At 43.0% G+C, this 12,882-nt stretch overlaps 1 protein-coding gene across 4 annotated transcripts in view; it reads right to left on the reverse strand.

Annotated features, from left to right (window-relative positions):
* The window catches only part of LOC144688382 (arf-GAP with SH3 domain, ANK repeat and PH domain-containing protein 1-like), a 258,589-nt gene that overhangs the window by 137,825 nt on the left and 107,882 nt on the right, over positions 1-12,882 (reverse strand). For 2 of the 4 annotated variants that reach the window (XM_078554857.1, XM_078554855.1), the window contains exons 4-5: positions 2,377-2,448; positions 1,574-1,623 (exon numbers count right to left, since the gene is read on the reverse strand). The exons of 1 other annotated variant lie outside the window; for it this stretch is intronic. In XM_078554857.1, coding sequence (XP_078410983.1) covers positions 1,574-1,623; positions 2,377-2,448 — 122 coding nt within the window. The remainder of the gene's footprint in view (positions 1-1,573; positions 1,624-2,376; positions 2,449-12,882) is intronic. One more of the 4 variants, XM_078554858.1, reaches the window with a different exon arrangement.

A 12,882-nucleotide genomic window follows, 5' to 3' on the forward strand; every position in this document is an offset into this window, starting at 1 on the left:
GCAGCGCCTCCCTCATCGTCAGCACTGGACTGGTCCTGGTTATTGCCGGCCAGCTGGATGGCTCTATTTTCAAATTCTGTCAGAACTTTGATTTACGGCATCTCTCCACCTGTCTGCGACCTTTCCCTCCTGTTGTAAGCCAGCTTGTCCTGCAAGAATAGAGATGGGGAGAGTGTATCAGCACACCTGCCAGGCCAGATGATAAGTATGCATGGCATGTATGGGTGGTGAGTGGTCCCATGGACGGGATGAGGACAATGACGGTGTGTGTGTGAAAGAGTGAATGGTGATGTCCCTTGCACTGGCAGTGAATGAGGGCCCTGTGGGTGTGAGATGGGTTTGTGAGTATGTGAGTTGGGAGTGATGAAAAGAGTGACTTACCCTGGTGGAACGGAGGAGATCATTCATCCTTTTGCGGCACTGGGTGGCTATACTCCTCTGCAGGGCATCCATGCTGACCACCGCTGCCACCACCTCCTATGCCAGGTTGTTGACATTGCTACCCAATCTGCAGACAGAGCAGGGGTAGAGCACATCCCGGCGGGCCTCCACATCATCCAACAGTCGCTTGAGGGACCCGTCGTTGAAGCGGCGGGGGGCTGCAGTCTTTTTGTCTTTGCTGACCATGTCTCCCAGGCAGCGGTGGTGAGCTGCTGGCGATGAGCGCTTTGCTGGCAGCTGCCTTTTAAAGATGGCAGCTGGCGTGATGCAACTTCGGGGTGATGGAGGGCGGGCAAATGAGAGCCCGCCTGCCATGGAAACGGCGTCTGTCCCAGGAATGCATAAATAATGAGACAGGCTAGGGATGATATGGCGTGAAAACCCGCCATTTTCATTGGCGGATAGGACTCCATTTTACCCATCCACTACGGCATTTATTGCAATTCTGGGGAAATTCCATGCAGTAACAGGGATGTTACAACAGGTGCCATTACACAAAGTAGCATCTCTGGTCTGGTTCAACTCTTGATGTCTTTGGTCAACTACAGTTTAAATCGCACTGCAACCAGTATTGTTCAGAAGAGCGGCTAATGAAAACAGTGATCAGATTTGTTCATATGAGATAATGAAGGCATAATTCAAGAAAATCAAGACACTGACATAAGCTGACCCTCTTCCATTGCAGACAGGAAAAAAGGGGGAAAGACTTCCTCCAGAACTGTCAGCCAATATGCATTGGTTTGCAAATCCATTTCTAGGGAAATGCTCCAAGAAATTAACATAATCCTTAGCAAAATGGTGTTATCATTTGAGTGTGATTGACAATGATTTTCTTTTAATGGAGCGAGTTGCTACAATCTTAAATCCATTGCCTGAAAAGGCAGCGGAAGAAGGCTCAATAGGGAATTGGATATACACATAAATACATATAAAATTTGCTATGAGGTAAAAGGGAAGTGGACAAATTAGTCAGCTCTTTCAAAGACGGGCTGAATGCTCTTCTCCTGTTTTGCATAATTCTAAGATCTATGATAGGTAGTTATCACAGAACAAAAGGGAGCTTGAAGGAGAAAATATAATGCATTTCTACTGATTTAGAACATCATAATTAGATAGATGTTTTTAAACTCACAATTTGCCTTCATAATCTTTCCAAGCTTTTTCAAAGGGCTTCTTTAAATCCTGCAAAAAAGTGGAAAAAGCAGTAAAAAGCACTAAATAGATATTCTTTCCCATAACAATGATGTGACTGGGGTTGTATTAGCTGAAATGCTTGTGTCAATACATTTCATGTTGCAAATTCTGGTGCTAAGTATTTAATAAGTCTATCCTTAAAATATTAGATGCACTACATATGTTCCAAATTTATTTTTGGCATCACCATTCTGTGTGACCCAGTCATGGCTGCAGCTACACACTTTTATTTGTTCATAGGATGTGAGCATTATGGTCAAGGTCGGCATTTATTGTCCATCCCTAAATTGCTCTTAAAAAAGTGGTGATGAACTGCCTTTTTAAACTGCTGCAGTCTGTGTGGTGAGCCTAGATATGAGTTAACAGAAGCATTGGATTTGAGCTCAATCCTCAACCATTGACCATACACAAACACTTATCTGCAGGGGCTCAATGGATAGCCATTCGAAGAGTGTGGAAACTGACTGATACTTCGCCTTTCAGCTCAGAATGCTTAGGCTGATTTAATATCTCAATTGCTGCCTTGGCTGAGTTCAGCGAATTCAGTTTACACTGGGAATAAAACTCTGGGCTGCATGGTTTGGTGCTACAATCGATTTTTTTAAAAATGGTTCTACATAAGTAACGACCTACAACTATTATCAGAAGAATTGCAAAACCAGGACATTACTCATCATTAACTGCTACATAACTGAGCTCCCACTTAATTTTTTTGTGAAAACATATTCAATGTTGCCTCACCCCCTTGATTCCTTTCAGTTCTCCTTTCAGCACAGAGTTCAGGAAAAAGACAAAATGATTCACACTCTGCAACTGAAGGAGAAAAAAATACAATCAATATAGTGAAAGCATTGAATGATACTGTAGAACAAATAAATGAAATAGACTAAGGTAAAAGGCAGAGGGCAAGTGTAAAGTTAAATACTTTGAATGCAAGTAATGTTCTCCTTTGATGGCCCACTGAACTTACTGAGTGGGTGGCTGAGCATAGATTCAATCTCCAATTTGCAATAATTTGGGTAGTCAAAGAATCCTAGAAAGGAGAATCTGCCAGAGTTCCTGTTTCTAAGCAATAGTCAGTGGATTATGTTGCAAGTCTGCTTATTTGGATGCAAGAATAGGGCTTGACTATTTCCCTTGCAGTCAAATTGCCAGCCAACATTCACTGTCGTAGCTTGCAAAGAATAACAGCCCCCGAATGAGGTAGCAAAAGGTAACTGGTACCTTTGGAACAGATGAGGAATGAAAAAATAGTGAGGAAAAGAAAAAAATAGTATTTACCCTCTTGATCTGCTCTATATCATTTGAAATAAAATGGGAATTTAAATAACATTTTTAAGACTGGGATCGATAGATTTTTATTAGGCAATGGTTTCAAAGGACCTGGGACAAAGCCAGGTGGTCAAGGTACAGAATGGCCATGATCTATTAGAATTATGGAACAGAATTAAGGGGCACAATCCTGTTCCTGTGGGCTGGATTTTCGCTACCAAGTCAGGTAGCTTGAGTCAGGAAATTCCGTGAGTTGGCAGACCCGCTTTGGTTTAAAGGACCTCAATTCACGTGGTTTTCGCTCCAGGGAAGTGGTTGCGGGATAGAATCAGGTCTGCCAACCCTGGAAGAAGATCCTAGGCAGTCACAGGGATTGGCGAGTGCCAAGACAGGCTGGTTAGAAGGCCCTCCTCAGTTTTCTGGGACAGATGGAAACCCAGATGGCCCTGTCCTCACTATGCATGCTTTGTTAAGAGCCCAGACAATAAAAGCACAAGCCCATCAGGGATTCTGTTTTAACAAGTGAAGTGAACTGTTGGCTTGATTGACATCTTAAGTGGTTACATAATAAGTTGTTCTTTCTGTGATCTCTTTTGCTAATGTCTTAATGTTTATTTGGACAAGATTGAGAGATTTGAAGTGTTTGAAGCCTCTGTTGTTGATACTTTAATGCTCTGTCTGATTTATACTTTTATCTTCTTTTTCTTAGGCAGCAGCTCAGGACCAAGGATGACTTTCTTCTACTCTGGGATTGTCCATCCTGAGATGACTAAAAAAAATCCAATGCTGGATCCACACAAGCTGCCAGAGCTGGGACAGGTAGTGTTTGATGAGGCCGGTGGAAGGAATGCCCAGATTCTGGTGCGCTTCTTCCGCTGTATGCGCTTGGCCTCCATCTGTGCCTGTCGGAGATGTTTGAATTATGTGGCTCCTTTGTGTATGCTACTTCTCCAGTTTGGGCGGTCTCTTTTGTAGGTTTGTAGGAACAGCGCTTTTATCAAAGCAATTTCTGAGTGGGTGTTTTTTTTTTATCAGCAGTTTCACACTTGCCATTGTTAATTTATGGCTTAATGGTTATGTAAATATTGCATACTGGGGGAATGGGCAGTGCATGAGTTGACATGGAGAGTATGAGTGGTCATGGGGTGTGGCTGGGGGCCATGGGCAAAACCTTTTGAACTTACCTTTCAAAAGGTTCCCAAATCCAGACTATGGTTCTTTTAAGGGCAGTGAACTACGAATCATAGAGAAGCTGGCCGACTCCATGAAAACTGGCTGGTGGGACTGGGAGATGCCTACCTCCACAATGGAGCTGGCCAGGTCAGGAGTGCAAGATGCAGGCTTGCTACCTGCACGCTTATCCTGCACCAGCAAAAATTGCCAGCACTGGAAATGGGGGCCGGAATCCTGGAATTGGGTCTTGCCTGCCATTTTTAAATAGCTCCGGAGTCGTTCTGACTCCACGAAAATCCAATCTTATGTTTCTATCTTTCACATAAAATGCCTTTTTGAAGTGCTCCTAATTTTTTATGAACTGAACTATGGTAAACTTTTTCAATGGCTTCCACAGGGGAAATCCTCATGGATTGAGTCATTTAGCTTGCACTGACTGGTGTTGGATTGTTTCCAAGTCCATCTTTAGCAAGCTCTATTATTAAGCACAGACCCTGTCAGGTTTTGGAACAAGTTAAAAATAAATAGGCTAATTGAAGTTGAAACAATGATGAGCAATACACAAAAGAGATCCCCTTCAATGGCTATTTCATGGTATATGGCATAGTCTTTCCAATACCAATTTCTCCAGAAATTATGGTACAATCTTCCAGTCTCGGATACCTCCCAAGATATGCTACAGAACACCTTGGAAATCCCAATGCACTGACTCCATGGGAATTGCCCGGGAAGTTTGAACTTCCAATGGGCAATCCCCTTGCTCCCTGGGACCCTCTGAAAACATCTCCGATTCTGAGTTAGAGTCGGAGACTTTGGACAGTTCTGACTTACTTACCTGAATAGTTACCCAGGAAATGTTATACTGAACAATCGTAGTCTAACTATTGGACAACTATATAACTGACACACCTGACTCCTCCTTTAACTTCCTGACTACCCCTTGACCTCCCAACTCCACCCCCTGAGCCTCCCGTCTCCACCCCACCCTGACCTCACCACCCAACCCAACCTCACCATCCAACCTTCCAACATCCCACCCAACCCTCCCACTGATCCCTTGACTTCCTCTAACCGGACCTGTGACTGACCCAATTCAGTAAAAAACTTGTCTAGAACGTCAATGATCAAAGTAGTGGTTATGGAATTTGTTGTAGTAATTTCTGTCCATTTTCTATGTTGTTTTGACCAGGTTGCGGGGGGGGAGGTAAACAGACTCTTCTCTTTGTCCCACTCCTGGGTTTGATATAACAGAGTTTGAGTTTTTAAAAGGAGGCCACTGCCAATTCAATACTATGGGCTGAATCTTCGGCTCGGCGAGTGGGCGCAGGGCCCGCTCGCCAAGGCGTAAAATGACACGTGGTGATGTTGGGCGTGCATCCCAACGTCACGGCGCATCATTTAGACTTTCAATTCGGCAGGCATGCACCCGAGTCGGCTGTGTGCCTGCCAAACTTTCAAAGGCCGATTAAGGTCATTTAACTGTCAATTAAAATAATTAACAGAGCTGCCCGTCCAACCTTAAGGTTGGTGGGCAGGCAAACAGCCCAGGCGGCCTTCGCATTTTTCATGAAACCTAATCCATGGGTGGGAAGAAGTTTCATGAATGATTTTAAATTTTGACAAAAAATTTTATTGAAATTAATGCACATGTCCCAGCTCATGTGACAGTTTCACATGAGGGGACATGTCATAAAAATTTTCTCGCCACTTTATTAAACTTTTTGGACTTAAAACTAATCTTTCACATGCATGAAAGAGCACAATCCCGACTCAGGCAACCCCCCACTCCGCCCGCTCAAGGAGTGCACAGCGCTTCCGGGTGTGCGTCATGCTGGGCAGGCCTTAATTGGCCCGTCCACGTAAAATGGCGGCGCGGACCCAATCAGGTGCACCAATTGGGTCCGCGCCCGCCTGTACCCACTCCCGCACTGCCTGCCAGACAGAAAATTCTGCCCTACGTGTAGCTTGGTGCAAGAAATAAGTTAGCCAGGTTCCTTAAGTTAACAAGAGTTAGTTTATTGTTAAAACTCGCTCAGGTAAAGATGCAGAAATTATTAACAAAAGGAGTCAAATGTACAAATATGTCCAATTACTCACTAATGCAGAAGCAACACACACACACGGGGCAGAATTTTCTGCCTACCGGGCAGGCAGGCCCGACCCAATCTCTGGCAGGTGGGAAGCTGATCCCCACCGGAGAAGCGGGCCCCGCCGCCACTTTAAGTGGGTGGGCCAATTAAGGCCCGCCCAGCGTGATGCCCAGCAGGACATGCTATGCGCTTCCTGTGAAGGCGGAGGGGATTCCCCAAATGTGAGAGTGCGCTCTTTCGCGCATGTGCATGAAAGAGCGCATATCTCCCTGAGGCTAAGTGTTGCCTCAGGGAGATCGCTTACACTTGTTCAAAAATTACAAATAGAAAAATAAAAAAATCCTTAACATGTCCCCCTCATGTAACAATGTCACACGAGATGGGACATGTTAATAAATTTCACTAAAACTTTATTGAAGTTTTTTAAACCTTACATGAAACATCATCCCGCCGGTGGATAAGGTTTCATGTTTTTTCAGAAGTCCGCCGGGGCTCCTGGCCTGCCCACCAACCTTAAGGTTGGACGGGCAGGTCTTTTAATTGTTTTAGTTATCCTGTCAATGGTCTCAATTGGCCATTGACAGGTCAGCGGGCACACAGCAGATTTGGCTGTGCCCCCACCTTCCTGAAAATATAAATGGGGCGGGATGACGTCAGGGGTTCCCCCCGACATCATCCTGTGTCATTTTGCGTGTCGGCGAGCGGGCCCCGCCCCCTGCTCGCCGACGGCAAAATCCAGCCCACAGTCCCCAAGCATGCAAAAAATAAATAAAACTCTGCAGAGTATCAGATCTTAAAACTTGGCGGCCAAGTAACAGGCAAAGTCTGAGAAAGAAATATTCATAGATTGTCCAGATGCTTGTTTGCAGCTGAAGGATCACTTTCCACAGTAGCTGCTGGTATTTGGATTTCTCACTGGAACAGTTATGACTGCTTGATTCTATTTTCCCTTGGAGAAGGTGGTGTTGCTTTGGAATCCTCTTTAAGCACTCTCAGTTTTCAGCAATGAGCACTTCTGGTGGGCTTTCAATTCACAAACAGCTCAGGTTTGATGAGAGGTTTCAGGGAAAGCGAGAGAGAGGATAAGTCCTTTCTATCCCTGTGGCAGTCACTCTCATGCTGTTAGTTCAAATCCAGTATATTCTTACACCCAAGAGCTGGGTGACGTGGTCTCTCGCTGGTTTCAATCTGGTCTTCACCACCATCAGAGACAGCCGTGTAGACTTGTATCTCCAGAAAGCAGCTTGTTTCCTTCACATATGTAATGTTAGACAGGAGAGAGAGAAACTAAACTTCTTTATCCTTTTCCTGCCTGTCCATAAGCAGAGGTGTTTTTAAATTATTTTTAAAATAGGCTGTGACGTGTTTCCCCAAAACCTCAGTTTGTGTGATCCAATTTACTAATAACTCACAGGAAACTCGTGTTATGATTAACTCAGGTTAGTTTATTCACATTCAAACTCGGGTGAGGGTGGCAATGTTCTCAACCCCCCTCTCTCTCCCTCACACACACATACACATGCACGCACACACACACAGTAAGGGGGGATAGAAAAGAGGAAGATTTACAACTTTGGGCAACAACAACAACAAAAGAACCAGAGAAATGAATATTAATTCATGTGATTTCCAAAGTCCGAGAAGTCAAAGTCTAGAGGGTGTTTTTTTACGGCAGAGTTCAATTCAGATGAGTTTCTGGTTTGAGGCAACAACATGAGAAATGAAGGATGCTGCAGCATGATTGGCTTGGCAAGTGTTGATCAGATCTTTAAAAAAAAATCAAACAGGCTTGGAGGAGTTGAGAGATGGCAGCCAGCTGCTTGGTTTTCCGGGAAATCTGGAGTTCTTTCCAGTTGATGTTAAAACAACAGACTGAGGGTTTCTCAGTTCTCAAAGGAATTTAGAGATTTCAAAACTCAAGTTCTGTGACTTTCTTTCTCAACAATGATGTCATAGGGGATGTTTATCAATTATCAATCTGAAACTGGCTTTTGGTTTCAGGACTGATAATGTCCCAGCCATTAGCTTTTGAAAGAGTTACCATTCATATTGAGGTCCTTGTGTCAGGAAGTCATTGTCTAGGCAGACCTCTGATTCCTCTAGAGGGGGAAGCTTATCAAGATACAAATAACGTTCATTGTCCCCTCAATGGTTCCTTTTTGAAATGGGCCTGGGCAGTCAGGTCCAGGTCTGTAAACAACGCGAGACAGGTCTGTAAACAATGCTGTAGGCATAATGAGTTTCGATCTGCGAATCCCCTGGTTTCATGATTATAATGTCCTTATATTGGGTGTGAGATTCGGCGATGATGAGAGGAGGGTTCTTTTGTTCTTGTAACTCCTGTTGATAGCTTCCAGAACAAAGAGCAAATCCTGTCATCATGTGACCTGTAGCAGCCATCTTTTTGGTTCAGCAGAAAGTCCATTTTAAAAATAGCAAAAAACAATGAAGCTTTGATACATACAGCTTTTGGATTTCTTTTCATGTTTTATTGGCATAACAGTAACATAGTAGTTGTTTTTTAAAATTCATTCATGGGATGTGGTCATCGCTGGCTAGGCCAGCATTTATTGCCCATCCCTAATAGCCCTTGAGAAGGTGGTAGTGAGCTGCTTTCTTGAACCAGTGCAATCCATGTGATTTAAGTACACCCACAGTGCTATTAGAGGAGTTCCAGGATTTTGACTCAGTGACAATGAAGGAACAACAATAAATTTCCAAGTCGGGATGGTGAGTGGCTTGGAGGGGAACTTCTAGGTGGTGGCGTTCCCATGTGTCTGTTGCCCTTATCCTTCTAAATGGTAGCAGTCATGGGTTTGGATGGTGCTGTCTGAGGAGGCTTGATGAGTTCCTGCAGTGCATCTTGTAGATGGTACACACTGCTGCCACTGTGCGTCGGTGGTGGAGGGCATAAATGTTTGTGGATGGGGGTGCCAATCAAGTGGGTTGCTTTGTCCTGGATGGTGTCAATCTTTTTGCGTGTTATTGGAGCTACACTCATCTAGGTAAGTGGAGAATATTCCATCACATTCCTGACCAGTGCCTTGTAGATGATGGACAGGCTTTGGGGAATTAAGAAATGAGTTACTAGCCACAGGGTTCCTAGCCTATGACCTGCTCTTGTAGCCACAGTATTTATATGGCTAGTCCTGTTCAGTTTCTGGACAATGGTAACCCCCAGGATGTTGATAGTAGGGGATTCAGGGATAGTAATGCCACTGAATGTCAAGGGACCATTGTTAGATACTCTCTTGTTGGAGATGGTCTTTGCTTGGCACTTGTGTGGCACAAATGTTACTTGTCAGTCCAAGCCTGGGAATTGCCTAGATCTTGCTGCATTTGGACATTGACCAGTATCTTTTGCTTAGCAAAATACTTCTTTTCAAAAAAGTTCTATATATATATATATATATATGTTCTTCCGATGACATTATAAAGTAATATATGTCCAGTTGGTGAAATTATAAATTAATATATTCTATTACATATCTTCATAGCAATGTAGACTGTGAACAGCAGCATTTCTCTAAAAATATTTACTTGGAGTTGTTGCCATGGTTTTGTTGGCCATGGAATCAGTTGTAGAGGTGTTGGGCCACGGTTTAACAGATTTTTCACTGAGTGTACAAACTACGCAATTTCTAATAAATTCTGCTATGCGACAATCTATTGCTGGCCATTAGACTGCTTCACCTGACACCACCCGGATATCCTTCATGGGCAATATGTAATACACGTTGCTGTAGCACTTTTGGGATAACTGCTCAAATTCCATGTGCAATACAGTTGTCATCAAACAATGCAAGGCCATTGCGTACTCCATATTACGAAACCAGTTCTTCCTCTATTTTGCGAAGCCACTTAGTTTTTAGGTACAGGCTTACTTTCTGCACTGAATTGCCTGTCGCCAATAATGCGTAACAGTCGCATGTGAAATCACCACAATTACATAGTCTGCAATGCTGTAAGTCACTTCTCTATTGTTAACGCTGTCTGCGATAGTAGTACGGCTAAGCATGTCAGCTACTTGGTTGCATGAATCTGCGGGATATTCAACCTCAAAGTTGTACTGATGAAGACCATCTGTAGATGCACAGAAGTCAATGACCAGATCCTGACGTGGCTAACAATGTAGTCAGTGCATGGTGATCAGTGTGGAGAGTGAACTCTCTATCATAGAGATACATGTGCCAACGTTCACATGCGTAGCTGCAGGCTATTGCATCTCACTCTGCAGTAGAGTATTTGCATTCAGTTTCCAACGAGCATGACACATATATGATTGGTCATTCGCTTCCTTCAATGTACTGTGAGAGTACAGCTCCAATTGTATTTCCTGATGCAACTGTTGTGATATACATTTCCCCATTTGAGTTGAAATCTGTGAGGACTGGTAGAGATGCTACCTTTGCCTTTAACATGTCAAACATATGCTGTATGATTGTCCATCCCATTATACATCTTTGCACAGTTGCTTTTGAAAAAGCTCCATGATCTCTGAGTATTTGGGAACAAATTTGTGATAAAAGTTGGTAGTACCGAGGAACAATGCCAACTCTCTCACATTAAATGGGGGTCAGCAGCACATGAATGGCTTGGACATTGTTCTATATAAGTTTTACTCCAGCTTCAGTCACTCTGCACACTAGTGTGTCAAATTCAGGAACCACAAATGTGCATTTTTCCTTCCTGAGAGTCAAATTATGTTGGACAAATCAAGTAATCTACCTCCAGCCATGTTCTGCTTTGTCACTTCCATGGACAACAACACCGTCAAGAAGGTTGAGTGTCACCTTAAGGTCCGACAAAGCTGAAGAAACGATTTTCTGGAATGCGCTAGGTGCTGAACCTCGTCCAAAGGGCATTCTGCAATACTGAAACACACCTTGGGAGTAACAAAACCTGTAAGGAATCACCTTTGCGCTGCTAGTGGTATCTGAAGATAGCTCCGTTGCACGTTGAGCATCATGAAGATTGTGGAGTCTTGAAATGATGCCAATAGTTCTTGGATCGTAGGAAGTAGAAACTTGACTGGAATGATTGCTTTGTTGACTGCCTTAAGGTCACGCATAGTCTTAGTTTGCATTTTTTTAGTTGTGCAATGGCTAGGTTCGATATCCATGGGGCTGAGTTAATTTGCTCAATTATACCATCTGCTTCAAGTTGTTTCAGCTCCTGTGACACTTCAGCAGCGATTGCAAAGGGAAACTGTCTCAAATTTTGCAAAACTGGCAAAACTGATGCAAGAATCATGTCGATGCGAGTGTCATGACAGTGCCCCTTAATCTCCCCAAACCCAGTAAATAAGGAAGGATACTATTTGTTATGATGTGGCAGGTGGTATTTGCCAGGCTGGCCAAATCCACAAGGGAAACTTGGCCACACTATCACAATGATTTTGCAATTTGTATTTATTACGAGAAGGCTGGTGCACAGAAGTCAGAAGTAATGAGTCCACTACCACCTATAGAGATTTTAAAAATTAAATTAAATCATTTATTAACAAAAGAATAACAAACTTAAACACACACAGGATTATAATTAAACAGTTATAACAGTTCCCAAAATTTCTACTGAACCAGACTCCCAACTACACACCCTCTTTAAGGCAACAGTCCAAATAGATTCAAAATTTATAAAGTCGCCCAGCAGTTTTACCACAAGCACCTCCTGGACAGTCAACTTCCAAAGGCTTTTAACACAACTTTGGTTGCTGGAACAACAAACTTCTGCGGGGTGGCTAGAGGCTTTTTCCCAACTCAATTTCACGCAGTCACCTTTCAAGAACTCACACGGCCACACCTCACAGAGCCTTTCAGTCTTCTTTAAATATATTTTATCCCCTTTTGATTTGTAAAACCCATTGTTTTCACTTGTCTTTAAAAGTTACTCTTCCCAGAATTTAAAAAACTTTCATGTTCTCATTATGGCCAGCACTTTTGGGAAAAATCAACGTAATAACCTTGCCTTATCTACCTTGCCAGTTGTAAACATTTTCCCTGTCCCTTTGAAAATCAAACACTTCTCCACTTATCTAAAAATGCAAATTCCATTCACACCGCATCTACTGAGCTCACACTAGCTTTACACATCTCAATTTCAAACACCTGTTTTACACCTCACTTCTTTGATAATTTAAACCTTACAATCTAAGTCTCTAGTTTAATTAAATTAGCCACACACACAGAACCATATACAAACAGATATGCCTGCTTTAAAGTATCCCACAATGATATCAGGAAAATATGATAGTTTCCTGACACATTGTGCATAGCCAGTGCCTTTGATCACGTTACTGTGTGCTCCGGTGGAGTCTTCAAATTTGAAGCCAAGCTTATGGAACAGGTTTACCCCTATAAGGCTTTGCCTTTGGCCACACAGAACATGAACTTGTCTAGTTTGAGGTTATTTAATGTACCAGAACTGTGATCATTACCAAAACCAGAATAATTCAGTCACCATATGCTTGAAGAGTGTTTGTTTCAGAAGTGAAAGAAAGTTGTGAAAAATAATGACGGTGGAGTTTGTTGCTCAATATAGGTACTTCACGCCAACATTGATGAGGAGCAACATGGAGATGCCTGTGATCTCAGCTGACTTGGTGTTTCACTGTCCGTGATAATATACACATACCATATTTCACTCCTGGGAATATATTTCTCCATGTATTAAACCAAAAAAGTCTTCTTCTTTGACACCTTTGCAAAATGGT

Source organism: Cetorhinus maximus, chromosome 13, assembly GCF_964194155.1.
Source record: "Cetorhinus maximus chromosome 13, sCetMax3.hap1.1, whole genome shotgun sequence".
In the NCBI taxonomy this organism is placed as follows: Eukaryota; Metazoa; Chordata; class Chondrichthyes; order Lamniformes; family Cetorhinidae; genus Cetorhinus; species Cetorhinus maximus.